The sequence below is a fragment of the Denticeps clupeoides genome, chromosome 5 (genome assembly GCF_900700375.1).
Source record: "Denticeps clupeoides chromosome 5, fDenClu1.1, whole genome shotgun sequence".
Classification (NCBI taxonomy): Eukaryota; Metazoa; Chordata; class Actinopteri; order Clupeiformes; family Denticipitidae; genus Denticeps; species Denticeps clupeoides.
This window is the reverse complement of record NC_041711.1, coordinates 25987822-26006354: the sequence shown is the minus strand read 5'-3', so window position 1 is coordinate 26006354 and position 18533 is coordinate 25987822. Positions and strand designations below refer to the sequence as shown.

Here is an 18533-nt window from a genome sequence, read left to right as displayed (position 1 = left end):
AGTAGACTAGCGCACATCTTCACTGCATTCACTGAGAAGGACTGGCACAGGTAATGTTCAGAACTGAATGAGTCATCAAGAGGTGACTTAAAAAAACTGTACTTAACTGTCTTCTGCTCTTTTTTTAAAGAAAGACCAAGACCTACCAAGATGAAGGTGTTCCTGGTGCTTGCAGTTGCTGCTTTCACTGGCAAGTCATGAAAAAGCAACCCGATGTCCACTATAGTGTTGAACAACACATTTAAATGTAAATTTTCATGATGATTTCTAGGTTGCCATGCCAATATATTTTATGCTGATGAGCCAAAGCCACAGCTAGAACAGCTGAGAGATGCATTCTGGGACCATGTTGCCCATGCAACACGCACAGCAGAAGACACAATACAGAAGATCAGAAAGTCTGAGCTTGGACAGGAATTCAAGTATGTTATAGTAAAAATACATTTTTTAAAAATAATATAATAGTACTAGAATTGTAAAAAACATGTTTAATTATTTTTTATTTATACTATTACAGTGCTAGAATTTCAGAGAGCGCTGAGGTGGCCAGTCAATATGCCACCACCCTCCAGGACAAAGTGTCTCCTTTGGCAGAAAATGTCATTGCAACAATCACTCAGGAGGCTACAGTGCTGAAAGAGCGTCTGGAGAGGGACTTGACCACTGTAAAAGACAAACTGGAGCCATATGCAGAGAACCTAAAGACCCAAGTCCAGCAAAGATTGGAAAAGCTTGAGGAAGTCCTGGCTCCTTATGCAGAGTCCCTCGATTCTGAAACCCTGAAGGCCACCCTGCTCCAGAAGAGTGAGGAGTTGAAGGAGAACCTAGAAAAAAGTCTGAAGGAGCTGCAGACTCAGTTAGGCCCTTACACAGATGATCTCAGGGAGAAGGTAGACCAGCACCTGCAGGAATTCCAGAAGAGAGTGGCCCCCATGGCTGAAGAACTCCAGGCCCAGATTCTTCACAGAACCAAAATTGTACAGCAAAGTCTGGCACCATATGCTGAGGATCTGAGAGGCAAGCTGGACCCCTACGCCCAGGACCTGAAGGCCCAACTCGCATCCCTCTATGAGTCCTTCAGCAAGTCCAGCTGAATACTTTTGAAAAAGCTCAAATCTGCTTTCACAGCAGTGGACACTGTGAGTCTGTGATGTCTGCCCATGGCACCTGCTCTTTTTTGACTAAATGTGCTTTTCAGTGAAACATGGATAAATGGCTAATGCACTTGGGACAGAGACGAATATTTATTTGCTGCAATTGTAAAAAGGTTATATGTGTTCTCACTAAACATGCATATGCACACTGATCCTTATTTGAAAAAAACAAACAAACAAATAAATAACTAAATAAAAAGTATTGTGGTTGAATTTTTTGTTTGCATTGTTGTCTGTCCATTAAGATAACACTAAGGATGATCCAAATTGCAGACTCTTAATTCCTGAATTCTTTTTAAGGTTAGTCAGTTTGCCTTCCAATAGTGCAATGAATTCCAAATATGTAACTAGAAATTAACAAACTTAACTTTGGTTTGGACAAGACGTGGACAGTGGAACTTGTGATTTTCACTTCATTAAATTTGATAGACAAATATCGTACTTTTCACTTCTCTACATTCCTGTTACTTTTAATTCTAAAATTGGATGCTTTTTGTGATAGGCTGTCAGACGGGAATAAACCAGTGGGTGGGGCAGTGGTGACCGGTGGTTAAGGAAGTGGCACCGTAATCAGAAGGTTGCCGGTTCGAGTCCCGATGTGCTGCAGTGTTTCACAAGGACAATCACTTCACTTTCACTAATCAATAGGGTCATGTCACATATGACATAATCTGTTACCATAAAATTAAGTTCAAAACCAGTACTTCGTTTCTGCACCGTGAGACAATGGATGAAGACAGAGACGGTGATTCTTCATGCCATTTTTGCACTCTTGGCCATGTCATGATCAAATGTTTACATTTTCCGAAAGGATCAAAGATTCATTTTGTTTTAATTGTTAGTTTAATTGTTCGTTTAAGTGTTTTGTTTTAATTGTTTGTTTAAGTGTTTCACACTGAAGCTGTTCAAGTCTTTAGCACAAATCACATTAACATGTCCAAAATGGCAAGTGACTTTGACTTTGACCACTAAATCAAGACTTATTTATAAACTGTAATGTATAAAGTTTTCATGCAAAAATGGCAACAGATGAAAGCAGGTGAAGGCATTGATGCTATGGACTGGCCTGTCCGTTCCCCAGATGCAAATCCAAATGAGAACATCTGGGAGATCCATGTCCTACTCCATCCACCAAAGGTCCATTGCAGGAGTTGGCAGATGCTTTAGTCCAGGTCTGGGACGAGATACCTCAGGAGACCAACCGCCACCTCATCAGGTGTTGTAGGGAGGCCATACAGGCACGTGAAGGCCACACACACTACTGAGCCTCATTTGGACTTCTTTTAAGGACATTACATCAAAGTTGGATCAGCCTGTAGTGTTTTTTTCCACATTAATTTTGAGCATGACTCAAATTTCAGACCTCCATGGGTTGATAAATTTGATTTCCATGAATTATTTTTGTGTGATTTTGTTGTCAGTACATTCAACAATGTAAAGAACAAAGTATTTAATAAGAATATTTAATTCATTCAGATCTAGGGTTTACAAGAGAATCATTTCAGCCTGGATTATTTTAAATACAATTGTGTGTAAGGCTGGGGGCTGTGAAAGTGGGCAGCCATGAAAGGTGCCCGTGGAGCAGGGTGTGGGGACAGTACCTTGTTCAAGGGCACCTCAGTGGCACCTTGGCAGTTCGAGACACTGGGCTGTCTGACATGGAGATTGGGAGCAGTGTTGACTGACTGCCATCTCTGCAGTCTTGAGCTTGTTCAGCTCCGGGTTGTGCTGACTGCACCAGTTGCTCACCCCAGTGTCTTTCTGTCATGTCTACGACCAGAGATTTCCCAGTCTGCCACCAGAGGTCTCTGCTTCATCAGCGCTTCGTAGTCCATCTTTGTCTTGCACAGTTCATGTGTTCTGCTTGCTACGGGTAAGTGATGTAGAAAATTCGTCTTGCTATTTGGTTTGTGGATACTTTAACTTTTGCCATTCATTCAACACAAATATGATCATGAGACTTGTTATATGAATTAAGTATGAATTACTGCTATTTCATGTGCTCTTAATGTGCTCTTTCTGCCCTCTTGTGGTGGTCCTGTAGTAGTTAGATGTATTTATTATATTTTCTAAAGGATTATATTTGAATATTATTATTTTATCTGAATTCTCTTAAATACTTGACTGATTCTCACCACATTTTTTCATTTCAGAATGGACTCTGGCACACCTTCTATCTAATCACGCCACACAGCATCAAGTAGGTACATGTTGAGGGCTGCTGATGTTTCCCTGCCGAAACTAAAAATATTTCAGAGAACACAAAAGTTACCCCTGACCAAGTATGCCCTTTCAGGAAACTGTATTTTCTTAATGACAATGCCTTCTTTCAGCAAGATAATGCACCCTGCCATACTGCTAAAGTATTCAAGAATGATTTGAGGAACACAACACAAACCCTAGGTGTTCCAGATTCTTCAGCTCTCACGGGACTTAAAGGATCTGCTACTGATGACATGGTGTCATATTCCAGAGCACATCTTAAGATGGAGAAAACTTCCTCTTTTGAAATCACTGTGATTCAGTGTAGCTCATACAAGTAGCTTCTAACAACTTTTAGCAGTCTCAGACCCTCTTACAAACAGGGATTAAGTTGCAGTTGAAAATGAGCACAAAAAGTAAATATATGCAATTCCCTTTTCAGAAGACCTTCCGAGTGGCCTTCTGCTGAACATAATTAACATTTTTAATTATTCTTTAGTACTGTAATAAAATATGGTAATTGTTTGTGGGTTGTAATTTAAATGCTCTTTTATGGGTGTATTGAGATCTCATGGACATCTTTCTTTCACTTTCTCCAGATATCTCCTGCTGCCAAATCCACGTACACAAATTTATGGAATTTAGCCGACGCCCTTATCCAGAGCAACTTACAATCAGTAGTTACAGGAGACATTTAGGGTTACGTGTCTTGCTCTGGGACACAATGGTAGTAAGTGGGGTTTGAACATGTGACTTTGTGGTCTTCTGGTTCAGAAAGAGACTTAACCACTAGGATACTACCACCCCTCAGCAGTTATGGACAGATCTGCAGTGTTTTGAGTATAGTTAATTCGGAAAGGGCACAGGTCATTTACACATGTGATAAGAAAGTTTTGCTAAATTGAAAGATAGATGGCACCACTCAGAGGTGACTATCTTAAAGAAAAGCACACACTAAACTCTGACCCTTGTGAAGTTATGAGTACCAACATGGACCAGTGGATTTATTCGTCACACTCTGATGTTTGTCCCGTGGTTACATACAAAAACTCAAAAGTAACAAAAGTTCATTCCCCTGTGACGTGGTAGAAGTTCTGTTGGATGATTCAATTTACCACATATCGGCATGGCAAAAAGTGGTGAGTAAGCTTCAGATGACTGCTGAACCAAACAAACAGATGGCCTTTAACCTGAAATGTTTTGCTGAGATGAAATCAGTGACTAATATGGGGGAAACATCTGATGCCATGAAAGTTCATGCCGCAAACCTCAATACAAAACTAGTTTCTTCATGAATAAGGAAGCTTCAGTGAGATTACTTCAATAAACCCAGGAAGCTTTTCACATGTTCCAAGATTTTAGAGTAACATGTTTTCACATTTAGCCTTATCTAGAACCACTGCAATTTAAAATCTTGTTTTATATATATATACTGAGTGCTGCACATTCAAATACTATGTACATATAAATATATAAAATATATAAATCCCCCCTCAAGATGATATTACTGTTCAGCAGGCAGCTTTGCCATATTTTGAGAAAATTTAAAGTAAGTCATTTACATTTACAGCATTTAGCAGACGCCCTTATCCAGAGTGACTTACAATCAGTAGTTACAGGGACAGTCCCCCTGGAGTAATTTAGGGTTAAGTGTCCTGCTCAGGGACAGAATGGTAGTAAGTTGGATTTGAACCTGGGTCTTCTGGTTCATAGTTGATTATGTTACCCGCTAGGCTACTACAAACCTTATCACATATTACATTCATTCACATTACATTCACTGGCAGAGTAAGACATGGCAAAGTCAGGCCCAGAATACATGAGAGCAGCCAGTGATGTTTTAAATGGCCAGTGAAACACAATCAGAATCAGAGTTTTGTTTATTGGCTAAATGTGAGCAAACGCATACAAGGAATTTGATTCCGGTCAATGGTGTCTCTGAAACAGTTATATAGTCTCTCAAAACAGTTTATATATAATATATAATATAGGCTAAATTCTATATACTGAAAAATACAAAGGTTGCAGAAATAACGCCACAAATGTTCATACATTTACATTTACGGCATTTGGCAGACGCCCTTATCCAGAGCGACTTACAACGTGCTTAAGTTACCATCGATGAAGAGATCAGTTCCGGTTCACTAGGACCCCAACTATGAATACATCTATTCTCTACACTCATAAAGTGTAGTTGTGATGTGTGTGTCAGTTCAGCTGTTTAGGACGGTGAAAGAAACTGTTCCTGTGACGGCTCGACAGTATGGGGCAGGTGAAATCAGCAGGAAAAGGCTAAAGAACAAATAAAGGCGACCGCAAGACCATAAAACAAACCAGTCCTGTGCCATCAAAAAGGGATCAAAAGGGGCAATTAAGCCAAATCCACCTTGTGGTTTAACAGAATTTTCACACACTGATTTCTCGAAGTAGAAGTACAACTTCACAGCCTATTTAGCCACATGTTTTATTTTCCTGTCATTTCAATGGACAAGCAGGGCTGGAATAGAGATTTACTGGATCATAGGCGGATTATACTGGATAATAACCAGAGAAACCTCTCATTATTAAAAAAAACCCAACAACTGTAATTATTTACTAATGAATTTCGTGTAAAGTAACAGGTTGAAAGTACAGAAATAAGCGTTTTATTTGTGAGTAGATTGGTGATTAGATTCGACGTTCCGCTTGGTCATCTGAATTGGGGGTAAAGAGCCCCGTCGGAGGTGTCCCTCCTGGCGCCAGGTAAGGTGATAATGCTGTCTGCGCAACGGGCCCCGATTGTCCCCTTTGTGTCGAAACATTCACACTTCCAGCAACGTGCCAGACGTGAGGATTAGTCTGAACGTTCGACCCCCAGAGGCAGCAGAGGTTAATAAAGCCACGTGATTAACTAAACACGGGCTTTATTTGGACGCGTTTTGTATGAAGTGACATTCTAAGAAGAACGACAGTCGTGTACAGGCCCATCTCGCCAATAAACGCAAAGAAAGGCTGACATGTCCGGACGGAACTACGGCCAGGACAATAATTAAGCCTCCCCCCCCCTGTCCGCTATTTCACAACGCTTGTGGAGACGCGGTCCCCGCGGTCACGTGGGCGGGGGCGGCCCGTCGCGCTATAAAAGCGACCGGGGATCCGGCGGCGGGTCACGGACGAAGGCGCGCTTCGCAGGTGAGGCATCTGCCCTCTTTTTATCCTTTCACTATTTGGCAAAACCTTTACCCACCATCCACCGACTAGACTGGATTATTTAGGTCGGACAAATGAACATTACATTTATAATAAGAGATTAAAAATTTTGAGCTACTGTAACTGCTTTATTATACCAAATATTTGCGTTTATGCTTGAAAGTTGCTGACGATGCTGAATGTAAGTTTTATTATACTTGCATGAGCTGTAGCATTAATGAACTTTCCTGATTTAAATGTAGGTTTCCTGTTTGCCAGTAAACATGAAGGCTGTTGCAGTGATCCTCGCTCTTGCAGTCATTTCAGGTGAGCAGTCTAGCAGACCTGGTTCAGTTCGTTGTCCTTGAAGATAAAAAAAAGAAAAGTCAGTGAAACTGTGCGTCTGCTTTTTGTGCGCCCCCAGGCTGCCAGTCGCGGGCTGTGCCTCAGGATGACCTCCAGACCAAATGGGAGCAGACCGTAGAGCGCTTCTGGCAGCAGGTGTCTGAGCTCAACACCAAGGCTGACTTTATGGTGGATAACATCAAGACCTCGCAGCTTGGCAGAGAGCTGGAGTGAGTCTAGCGTCACTTTCTTCTCTCAATACCACACATCAGACCAGCTTAGCATCAAAATTCACGCCCTATTGTCATTCCTTTTTCTCCCAGCACCCTGATCACAGACACCATGGCTGAGCTGAACGTTTACACCTCCGACCTCCAGGGCAAGCTGGCTCCATATACGACTGATGCTGCCAGTAAGCTGACTGAGGACCTCCAGCTGCTGACCAGCCGCCTGCAGGGCGACATGACCGATGCCAAGGATCGCACTACCCAGTACCTGCAGGAGCTGAAGTCCATGGTGGAGCAGAACGCCGATGACGTGAAGAACCGCGTCAACACCTACACCCGCAAGCTGAAGAAGCGGCTGAATAAGGACACCGAGGAGATCCGCAAGTGAGTGCCACTGAATGACAGACAGCACTGAATCAGTTGCAGTTCTGATCACGTAAGATGCTTCTCAGTGCCGAGGCTTTACTGTACTAAGATGCCACCATCTTCTCTCCTGGCAGCACTGTCTCTACCTACCTCGGAGAGCTGCAGTCCCGCACATCTCAGAACGTCGATTCCGTCAAGGAGAAGTTCCAGCCCTTCGTCAGCCAGGTGCGCGACGGCGCCTCAGAGAAGCTGGGCAGCCTGACGGAAATACTGAAGAGCCAGGCCCAGGGCCTGAGCTCACAGCTGGAGGGCCAGGCCGAAGACATCAAGGGCCAGCTGGAGCAGACCGCCGCCGAGCTCCGCACCTCCCTGGGGGGCAAAATCGACGAGCTGACCGTCCTCTTCGAGCCCTACGCCGCCAAGTTCCGCGAGCAGGTCCAGGCCGTCATGGACAAGATCAAGGAAGCCACTCCTCAGGCCTAGTGCACTGGACATCATCGCTGCGCATGATGAGAGAATGAGGGGGCTTTAGTGTTACAGCAGTTTTTTTTTTTTTTTACAGGGTGGATAGTTTACAGAGATCTAGAGAGAGACCGGGTTTTCGCTAAAGGCCGTTTTATCACATTGCATACTGTCCCAGTATTAATCACCTGTCCCTAGCGACAAGCACTGCAAGTGCACAATAACCTCTTTCACTAACCTTCAAAAGGCCATTGTCATTACCAGCTTTGCTTGTCCCCCATTCAAATAAAGGGACTTTAGGACTTCTTTTCACCAGAAGAGTTTGATCATTTTCCTCAGGTTCCAAGACTGCAGAAGGGGCACAGAGACCATGTTTTACCACGATAGCGTAGGGATTCTTCCACTCCAAGTTCATGTCCTTATATTTCAACAGCAGGGTGCAGCATGGACTGCCCTGCTGCAGTTCTTGTCACATCATGTTTGTGAGGGATCTCGTGTGTCACCTCGGTCGGACAGAAACTCATGTTTTTTTTTGTATTAATGTAGCCTGCGTGTCTGTATGTGTTTCTGTGTTCATACAAATCAACTAATAAACATTTTATAAACACGTCACTGGTGCTGGTTTGATTTAAGCCATAAACGTCTACCACAAAAAACATCACAATATGTACAGAAACATTGACCAACAAAATCATTACCACCTTCATTACATAATTGTATACTGGTTATACTGGTTAATACTGGTTAATTCGCTTGTCAAAAATACAGATATACATTATTGGAATGAGCCCTCATCAGAGTGAGAGAACATACTGGTCACACACTGCTCTTCTAATGTCGGTCCGTTTTCCTGGTTAAGATTATTTACATGACGGCTTCATGACACCCACCAGCTCTTTGAACCATCTACCTGCTGAGACCACGCTCTCTAATCTCCGGCTTCCGTGCTGACATGGCTGCACTGCTCTGCTCACCCTGGCATGTTTCCACCCTGTTTGATTGCCCATAAGATGAAAGGTTTGTTTTTGTGCCCCTTCACCCTCCCCTCCGTCCTGGGCTCAACATGTTAAGAGCTGCTCACACATTCCATTCCAGTGAGTCCATGTGGGACAAAAGAACATCTTGTGCCCTTATTTTTCTCTTAAATCTGGTCTTTAGAGATGACATGAACCTCCCTCTGTAAATAACCAACACAAATGAAGCACGTACACAAGGTCTTCAGTCTCTCATTTTACTTAAAAAAAAAGAGAAACATCTGTAATAAAAATCTATAACTTCAGGTGAAATGACTTTGGATTAAAAAAAAAAAATCTAATTGACCCTTGATCAATACAAAATACACAAACACCTGCCAAAATGCTGTAAGAGTTTGTTACTTACAAAAGTTTCTTTCAGGTTCATTTTATCGGTTATGCCAGTAGATGACACCATTTGACTCCTGTTTTAAAAGTGCTTCGTCTGATGCACTAACGTGCATGTCCAGTATCACAGTTTCACTCTCAGGTCAATTACATTGTGCCTGCCAGTCGCAGCATGTGCCACAAAATCCTGCTGAACAAATGCACACGAAATGTAATTCATACGCATGGATATTGCGAGAAGACAAAGACATATGAAACATGCTTATTGTTCCACAGGCTAACGAAAGCTTGTTCGCACTGACTCCTTAGCGGACTGTAAGATCTGAATATTTCTTTTTCACAGCCTTCTCTGAATGGCTATCTGCAGTCTCTGAAATTTCCACTCTTTCTAGACTCGTTACGGCTGACGTGACCTGCCCATGGCTTAAACGGGAAAACCACAGATATTCTGCCAGTCAGCACTTGAGTCTCAGTCTGCTGGGTGTCTTTGTCCGAACAAGTGTGACTCTGTCGAGCAGTTGTTGTGAAGTAATAACCTGCAGTAACCTCAGCCCAAAGGCTTCTTCTTCTTCTTCTTTTTTTTGCTCTGCAGAGCAGAAACTCACCAAAAGAGCTTGTGCTGTTTCACAATTTGTTTTCCTCCCTCGCAAGTCATTGCACACCCCAACATGTCTTCATGCCCTGAGCTTCAAACAAAGACCCTCATGACAAGAGCGCCCCTCCCCTCCCCTCGCCCCCGCTCTCTGTCACTCAGGCACAGATCTGTAGACGATATGACAACAATTACAAGCAGCAGAGGTCAATCCGTTTCAAAGTCCTGTCTTAGTCGCATGATACAAAAGATTACACCTTGCATGTTCAAGCGAACACGTATGTCAGAGACTCATTCGCCTCCGTTTTACAGTCCCAGAGTCAATAGACTCAAGCAGGAGCATTGTTTCCAACTTTAATTGTGGCTGATGTAACACCTCCTGTGGGCCTAATGACCACTGCATTCTTCTGCTGAGATGAAAACGAGGTAACTGCAGTTCATCGCCCTCCACTACACAATGCCTTGTTTTCTTCTGGGTCTAGACGACATAACAAGCATCAGCATTGCTTTCTGGTTTTTTTTTTTTTTGCATTTTGAAAAAGTGGATCTCTGTCCAAGGGTAAATATGTACAGGCCCTATGAAGAAATGCAACCATGTTAAAATAAAAAGAGGAAGGTGGTCTGGACTTGGCTAAAGTGGTGCTTAATCACTTGACTGCTGACTTCACTGATTTTTTTAATCACTTTTATGCATCACTTGTTGCACATTTCAGATTTGCAGTTTTCATACTTTGTAAAAGGAGTTTCAGCTACTTTTGTTACAGAATGAAAAAAGGAGACACAGGCACTAGAGCAGACTAATTCTGCCTCCATAGCAACTTGTCTGAGCAGGTTTCAGTTTTGAAGGTCCATGAAAACAAAGTAAACACTGAGTACAGGCCTGTTTTTGCACCATGTAATTTACTCTCTCTGACAGTCGTTTGCAAAAGGTCACTATCCTTTGCTAAGTACTAGAAATCTAAAGTGATGTCTGACCTGGCTGCTCTGTGAAGACAGAAGAACCCAGGATATGGCTATCAGTTGCTACGATAATGAATTCTGCCAGTAGACAAGACAAGACAGTTCGAGCACAGCCACCGTGATAGCACCTCCGATACCAAAGTTCACCGGAATATAACCTACTTAAAATAACCTTAATCATCATCTGCTGGGGCTTGGACAGAAATGACAGTTAATTTTGTAATTTCATAGGAGTTGATTATTTATTGAACATATTTATTGTCTGTTTTATCGGTTAGCCAACATCAACACGAAAAGAGTGTGTCCATGGGTCTTACGTCGGGAAAATGAACAAAATCAGATTTGTGATTTGTGATGATGTGGTGACAAGCATCTGGAGTGAGAAGCATCTTTGCAAGTTGACTTGGACGCTTTCGTGCATTTCACCCAAAGTTGTCAGCCCAAAGGACAATAGTTCTACAACACAGAATTCAACAAAGACATAAAGAGACGATTTCAGCATGTCGTGCATGCCCATCTCCTTTGCACGAGGGCTTGCTGCAGGCATGTCTGATGACGCAGAGCGATTCTGAAACATTTGTTATGGAACTGTTTGGCTGACAAGTAGTTTTGGACCTGAGGAGCTGGTAGCTTTATCCCAGTTTAGAATTGACAGAAAAAAGTGGTGACCAGGGTGAGTGGGATCACAAAGAGATGAGTTCTCTGTTCCCAGAAGCAGTGCAAATACTGGGTCAATGCATGGAGCAAAAAAAAAAAAAACTGAATGCTGAAATGCTGAAAGGCAATCTCATCTTTGTAAGTGGAAATGCCCTCTGCTATCGATGAGCTCAGATGCCTCATTACACTTCACCCCTGAAATGTTTCTGCCACTTTGCAAATGGTTCAAAGTATAAAGTTGACCCCAAATTTGGAACCAACTTTACAACTAAGGCTACTCACATGTGAAAACAGTCATATAATTCTCATTCTAATTCACTTTTTTGTAAAATATTATTGCCAGTATATTGCAAATGCAAATTATTAATGAAGCAACAGTGTCAAATTAGCCTGTAAAATATCAACGTTTCAGAAGTGTTTCAATCAATTTTATTGTGCATCTAATGTTGAAAGAGGTTCCATGTGTCTAAAACAATTCAATTTTTTTTTGTCTCAACTGATTTTAATGTGAGAGGACAAGAGGACAATGTGGAGGTACTCATTCAGCACTAAAACATATTAATATTTCAGTCCCCTGGAAATCTGAGGAACAAAACCCTGAGCCCAACGACCTGGGATATGCTCCAGATCAAGCAATTATTAAACACTAAATTAAAGGATGCTTATTCCAGGGAAGCATGACTTTTAAGAGTTCGGTCACACACTGCAAGATTCACATATTTCCAGTTTGGAATTAATGCCCAGTTCTTAACCAGATGACATTGGGACAATATTTATATATATATATATATATATATATATATATTTTATATATATATATTTCCCGACATTGACCCGTTTTAGGGTTCAGAGTAAATATGTTCATCGGAAACAAAAGAGGAATATTGCATCTTCAAATGTGAAATTGCTTTTCCAACAAACCGAACCTTAAACTGTCGAACCCTCGGTGGAAAAAACGGCTTACATCGCACGCATCGAAACTCCTCCGACGGGCCACGTCACCGCCCGGACGGGGATATATAACGGCGAGACGCGCCCTCCATCCCCACGTCCTCTCCGGGAAGGCTGCAGCAGGTAAGGGACGCGGCGGGAGTAAAGAGCCAGAAACCGACTGTCCTGGTTTAGCTGATTTGGAAAAAGAAAAAATTAAAAATCAAAAATAAAGTCAGCGCGGAGAAGAGGTGTGACGGCGACATCTATGTGTCGCGACCAGTAATGTCGCGATCTAAAACAGATCAGGCCGCAAGCAGGATGCAGGTCAAATATGAAATGCATGTATTTTTTTCACAGTGTTGAAAATGAAACTGCCCATTGCGATTGCCGTGCTGGTGCTTGTCCTGGCTGCACACTCAGGTAATTTCCCGACACAGGTTGACTGATTGATTGATTGATTGATCGACTGGTCGGTCAATACAAAATATGCATTTTTGAACAGAGGCCCAGAACGCTGAGCCCACGTTGGAGGAGCGCTTTCAGGACTTTCAGAACAGCATGAAAACCATGACAGATGACCTGACAGGGAAGGCCAAGACAGCCATCGAGCAAATTCACTCCAGCGACTTCGCAGTCAAGACAAGGTAACACGTCTTGGTACTATTTCTTAAAGTGACAACGTCTTCATACTCTGCAGCAGTGACTGATGATTTCTTCATGTTTGTAGGAACTGGTTCACAGAGCAGTTTGATAAGATGAAGAAGAAGGTCGATGAAACTTTCAGCCAGCAGTAATTGGAGAATCACCCTTTAACCTTTACATACTCACTATTGCAACCAAACATGCTTCCTCACTGGAATGTTTCTACCAAACTGAACAGACATCAACTTGCCATTCCACTGTTCTGTGTAGCCACTTGCCATTTTCAGGTATAGCAACAATGTATGCATTTTTAAAAAAGAAAGTGTTCAATAAATAAAATTTTGAATAATGAAATGAAGTGTGTGTATGTATGAGACACTAAAATGCAAGAGAAACATCTGAGCATTTTGTTAGAACTGAATACCAATCTTTAGCATTAAACTGCAGCCAGAAATCAGAGTAGAGTACATCGAGGATTTCATATTCATTTATTTGTTCATGTGGGTTCAGTTTCAATCTCAAATCAAATAAATGTTGGCCAGTACAAGGCATTGACACCCTGTTCCAGGAATATTTTACCTGTATTGAATTTTCTCTTATCTGACCATAAATGTAAACAGACTACCAGTTCAGAGCTCAGTAACACATGAGAGATAATGACTGATGAAACACAGAGATCAGGAGAGATGCTTTAATCATAACTTCAGTGCAAATGTTCTAAAGTGAATGTCGAAATAATTATCAGATAGAAATATAGATTTGAAATTCTGCATTGAGTAGAAAGATGGGCAACATCAAATGTTAAGTGTGTGTGTGTGTGTATATATATATATATATACATATATATATTAAATAATCGCCAGTCATCAGATGAATATCCTATTATATTATATTAGAACTTTTTTTTACTAATCCTTTTAAGAATTCACATGCTCTCATGATAAAGCAACACTAAAGGGGCAACCTGCCTTTACAAATATGCTCCCTTACCTCCACTCATTTCACAATCCTGTTATTCTGAACAGAAACCAATCAAATCAGTCCTTCTGTCTCCTCACAAACACAAAGGATATCTCGAAAGAGGGACAGAGAGACAGGATTTGAGAGTCCTTTCAAAACTTACAAAAGAACAGAAACTTGCTCCTGCAGACGGAAGAGCATTTAAATTTCCTCAAAATTAAAAAAAAGAAAAAACATGTCAGGGAAGCTGATATTGATCAGCATTTTCTTGGTGATGCAAGGTAAGGAAAGCTGTTTCAAAAGGCATTTTATGATTTAAATAGAATGACATGCCATAGATGCAATATATGTATGCCATATGCAATCTGTTTGCAATATTTTGGAAGAGATATGGAAATAAAATGTTAACTTCTATGCATGTGAAAGTATGTTGCTTAACCAAGTTATTTAAAACCCTTTTATTTGCTCATAGTCTACATGGATACTTCAGTAGCTCAGACAGCAGCTGCTCCAACAGATGAGTCGGACATGAACATACTGCAGCGAGCAAGAGCCACATACCGGTATAACAACATGGATTATTTTTGCCTGATAAACTACATGACTTAACTCCTTTTGGAGACAATGTAATGGACTAAAGGAACATTTCTGTCTATTTGTGTGTTTTCTTACAGGGCAGTAGTGGACAAGGCAAAAAGTGTTGGGGAGGTGGTAAAGGACTTTGCTGAGATGTACTATGATGACCACATCAAAACCAGAGTTGAACCCTACATGACCTGGCCCACATTTAACCGCACTTCTTTGTGGGAGGGCTTCAAGCAGAGAGTGTATAAGTACAGTCCTGTATAGCGGCTCTAATGGTTTGTGGGATATGCTGAGAAGAATAATGATTGTAGTGTAAGATGTGCATGTAATATGTAATAAAATATTCCTACAAGAAAACATCTCAATCCTATTCATATCATTTGATACTTTTTTGGTTTTGTACGCAGAGCTGGAACTTAAACCCAAACACTGAGCAATTTCACTCTCCGACTACCATCTGGTGCATTGCCTGACCTCCTTATTACTTACATTTTGTTTACATTCATTTGTGTAGAGTTTCAGACTGTAGTTCATGTTCACCCAGATTCTGAGCTTTCCATCACTTTCATCACTGCTGAACTGTTGCCCTAATACTAATATCCACTTGAAGGAGAAAATACTATTGTTATAAGAAAAACAAATTAAAAACAAAAACAAAAGAAAAACAAAATGCAGCAGCACGACTGATCTTCAACCTTCCCAAGATCTCCCACATCACCCCTCTGCTACGTTCCCTCCACTGGCTACCAGTAGCTGCACGCATCAGATTCAAAATACTGATGCTGGCCTACAAAGCCAGACATGGAGTAGCACCATCCTACCTCACAGCCCTTATTACACCTCGCACTGCACCTCGTATACTCCGAGCCTCCAGTACTGCTCGCCTGGTCCCTCCATCTCTGAAGGTCAAAGGAAAACATTCATCTAGACTCTTCTCTGTCTTGGCCCTTCGGTGGTGGAATGAACTTCCCCTCGAGGTCAGAACAGCTCAGTCACTGAGTATTTTCAAACGGCAGCTTAAGACCTTCCTCTTTAGATAATATTTAATTAACTTGTAACCTTCTTACTGTCTTACTTATGTATAGAAACTTCAACAGGGAATTAAAATATTGTATTCATAGTTGGGAGTCCTGGTGATTGTTACATGGAAGCACGTTGTAAGTCGCTCTGGATAAGGGCATCTGACAAATGCCTTAAATGTAAATGTAAATGTAAATGTAAATGTAAACAAATCTGTAATATTAATTTTTAAAAAATGCATTGCTATAAATAAGCATTTATAGCTGTCAGGATCTGGACCGGAAGGGGAAACTCTTGATCCAGGGTTCGGACCGGAGTTTCGTGTTCGTCCTGATACCTGATTGTTTTTACCTGTGTATGCCTGTATAAAGCTGCCCTGGTTGTGTTCGTTGGGTCATTGTTGGTGCTGTTCACCCTGTGCTTCGTTTATGAAATCCCCTGTCTCATGAGGTGTGTGTATGCGTCCTCCTTCCTAACCATGTCCAGCCAACGTGACAGTACCCTATGCAATGTGTCCAACACAGACGTGCAGCAGGGGTTCTTCTTAAATCATTACTGCTTTAAATTTAAGACACAAAAGCAGAAGATTTACTCCATATATGTATTCAATATTCAAGTATTGCAGTAGTCATCCATAAAAGGGGGCCAGGGAGAAGTATGTATTTACATTTACAGCATTTATCAAACCCTCTGATCCAGAGCGATGTACCATCAGAAGTTACAGTTCACCAAGTAAAACTTATTCCCCTGGAGTTAAGTGTCTTGCTCAGGGACACCATGGTAGTAATTGGGATTTGAACCAGGGTCTTCTGGTTCATAGGTGAGTGTGTTGCCCACTAGGCTACTACCATGTGGGGGTGGTACCTTGCTCAAGGGGACCTCAGTTGCACCTTGACTATTTGGGATCTGAACCTACAAACCTTTGGTAACGGGTTTGCTTCATTAGACACCAGGCCACCACTGCCCCATGTAAACCATTATTGTTAAAAGGTTTCTGTTCTGACAAGGCTCTGTGAAATTAATAATGTCGCCTGGCAGAGCACTCCCTTATGTGTATTATTGTTTAAATCATTCTCATTGGACTGAACGGCTTAACATGCATCCACACAATCAATACATGAGCATAATAAATAATGTAACTAACTAAAAGGGGACCTATTAGCTGTTCTTGTGAGTTGCCATATGCATGCTTAAAAATGCAAAATGGCAAAAAAGGAGAGAAAAACGATTAGACAAATAAAGATCAGCGACGGGGTCCATAGTTCACTGATTAGACACGTAGTGCCACAGAGGGAAAAGTTCACTGGGTCTGTCTAAATGAAGAAACTTTTGACCTATGATTAGAAAATTTCCATAAACCATTTGTGCACCGATTAGGGACACATTTACAATTGCAATCTTGACCGGATTGAAAACATTTGTTTCTTGAGATTTTTCAATAATTATCCAATCTGCAGCATCACAAATATCAATAGCCTCATATAGTTAATTCATGTCGTTCTGCAGTTCCCTTCATATACATGGTCCACAATACTGAGTATGTTATATTTGAATAACCTTTAATAACCATTGTGTTTTTGCCCAATTAATCCATTATGCTCCAGTGTTCCACTATTGTCAGACAGGCTACCTTTCAGGTTTAAGATTACCTGGACCTCAGACAGGCATCAGTTTAATTTCTGGTGACCATTGTGTTCCTGGTCTCTCCTATTTGAACAGTCTTGTTATTCTTAAAGGAGGCTCATGAACACGTGTCTAGCAAAGTTCAATGGGTGAATTCAGAACCTGATCTGGGTACAGTTCTTGTCACTTCCTTGCGACGTGTGTCTTGAGGTTTGTGCAAGGTCTGTGGACAGATATCCCTTCTTGGAGAAAATCCTATTTCACAATCCTCCAAAATTTCTTTTGGGCTTGCATTGCATTGCATTGAAAAAGAATTCAGATGTGAAGACCAATGTTGCATTGGTTCATTCAGGCTGCGGCCAGGAAAGCATGAATGGTTCAAATAACCTATTGACATAGAGCATGCATATTGTCTTAACATACATTGTATCAGGTCAGTGCTGACAAAGCAAGCAGTCTTTCTGCACTAAAAGCATGCGTTAAGGTCACATTTATCGACACACAGACATATGCATTTATAAGTTTTGTGTGTTTGTGCAACTTTTATTTGTTCACCTCGTGGGTGCAGTGGACTTTGTGTGGGTACACTGAGGATGTTTGTCCCATAGGAAATGCAGGGTCATATGCTGCCTGCCTGTGTGTGTGCAGACACAGTGTGTGTCAAGGGTTGGGGGGGAATGGAAGGAGAGAGAGATACACTGTGTGTGTGTGTGTGTGTGTGTGTGTGCTGAGAGTGTGAAGTCCTCAGATGACGTTGGTTTGGACAAATGAACGGTGCGATATGGGGGTGAGAGCTGAGAGTATAACTAAGGCCCCAGCTTGTGTTGGAGATGTCAGTCTGATCGCTGCACCCAAAGACTTACTGCTCACTTCTGGAGTTGCTCAGTCAAAGAAAATCAGGTAAAACTACTTTTCGACTTTCGTTTGCACTCTGTGAGGGTTCATTCCATTTTTTAAATGTTATTATATAAGGAGAATATATAAGTCTAATTTGTAAATTTGCTCAGTTTGTGACTTTTTGATGCAGTAGCATTTTTTCACCAGGTTTGTTTAATTTTGCTCTTTGCTTTCAGACATGTCTGGAAAACTGGCAGTAGCCCTTATTCTGGCACTCCAAGGTAAGAAATTATCTATGCACTGCGCTCTGCAGTGCTGTAAAAATGCTGTAGCAGGGTGGTGTGGACAACTGCAAATTAGCCATTGTTTTCCCATATTTATTTTCATTTCACTCCTTTTCCACGCTACCTTGACTTTATGAAATATCTAGTGGATTATC

At 41.6% G+C, this 18533-nt stretch overlaps 3 protein-coding genes across 3 annotated transcripts; all 3 read left to right on the top strand.

Annotated features, from left to right (window-relative positions):
• Window positions 1–150: 150 nt before the first annotated feature.
• On the top strand, window positions 151–1094 carry LOC114791094 (apolipoprotein A-I-like). The gene is made up of 3 exons (XM_028981631.1): window positions 151–190; window positions 272–422; window positions 518–1094. The coding sequence occupies exons 1-3, from the start codon at window positions 151–153 to the stop codon at window positions 1092–1094; spliced, it is 768 nt and encodes a 255-aa protein (XP_028837464.1).
• Window positions 1095–6439: 5345 nt separating this feature from the next.
• On the top strand, window positions 6440–8536 carry apoeb (apolipoprotein Eb). Its single transcript, XM_028981628.1, has 5 exons — window positions 6440–6527; window positions 6788–6851; window positions 6949–7099; window positions 7193–7480; window positions 7597–8536. The coding sequence occupies exons 2-5, from the start codon at window positions 6809–6811 to the stop codon at window positions 7943–7945; spliced, it is 831 nt and encodes a 276-aa protein (XP_028837461.1). The 5' UTR covers window positions 6440–6527; window positions 6788–6808; the 3' UTR covers window positions 7946–8536.
• A 3936-nt stretch (window positions 8537–12472) lies between these two features.
• Window positions 12473–13423, top strand: apoc1 (apolipoprotein C-I). The gene is made up of 4 exons (XM_028981636.1): window positions 12473–12568; window positions 12785–12847; window positions 12930–13071; window positions 13155–13423. Exons 2-4 carry the CDS (start codon window positions 12793–12795, stop codon window positions 13219–13221), a joined length of 264 nt encoding a protein of 87 aa, XP_028837469.1. The 5' UTR covers window positions 12473–12568; window positions 12785–12792; the 3' UTR covers window positions 13222–13423.
• The last annotated feature ends 5110 nt before the right edge of the window (window positions 13424–18533 follow it).

What these genes read in the sequence shown, in the direction of transcription:
- LOC114791094 (XM_028981631.1), top strand. Translation starts at nt 151, where the DNA reads ATGAAGGTGTTCCTGGTGCTTGCAGTTGCTGCTTTCACTG. An exon ending in TGCAGTTGCTGCTTTCACTG is followed by an intron (nt 191 to 271) that starts GCAAGTCATGAA and finishes GATGATTTCTAG; the next exon opens with GTTGCCATGCCAATATATTT. An exon ending in GAGCTTGGACAGGAATTCAA is followed by an intron (nt 423 to 517) that starts GTATGTTATAGT and finishes ATACTATTACAG; the next exon opens with TGCTAGAATTTCAGAGAGCG.
- apoeb (XM_028981628.1), top strand. Translation starts at nt 6,809, where the DNA reads ATGAAGGCTGTTGCAGTGATCCTCGCTCTTGCAGTCATTTCAG. An exon ending in CGCTCTTGCAGTCATTTCAG is followed by an intron (nt 6,852 to 6,948) that starts GTGAGCAGTCTA and finishes GTGCGCCCCCAG; the next exon opens with GCTGCCAGTCGCGGGCTGTG. An exon ending in GACACCGAGGAGATCCGCAA is followed by an intron (nt 7,481 to 7,596) that starts GTGAGTGCCACT and finishes CTCTCCTGGCAG; the next exon opens with CACTGTCTCTACCTACCTCG.
- apoc1 (XM_028981636.1), top strand. Translation starts at nt 12,793, where the DNA reads ATGAAACTGCCCATTGCGATTGCCGTGCTGGTGCTTGTCCTGGCTGCA. An exon ending in TGTCCTGGCTGCACACTCAG is followed by an intron (nt 12,848 to 12,929) that starts GTAATTTCCCGA and finishes ATTTTTGAACAG; the next exon opens with AGGCCCAGAACGCTGAGCCC. An exon ending in GACTTCGCAGTCAAGACAAG is followed by an intron (nt 13,072 to 13,154) that starts GTAACACGTCTT and finishes TCATGTTTGTAG; the next exon opens with GAACTGGTTCACAGAGCAGT.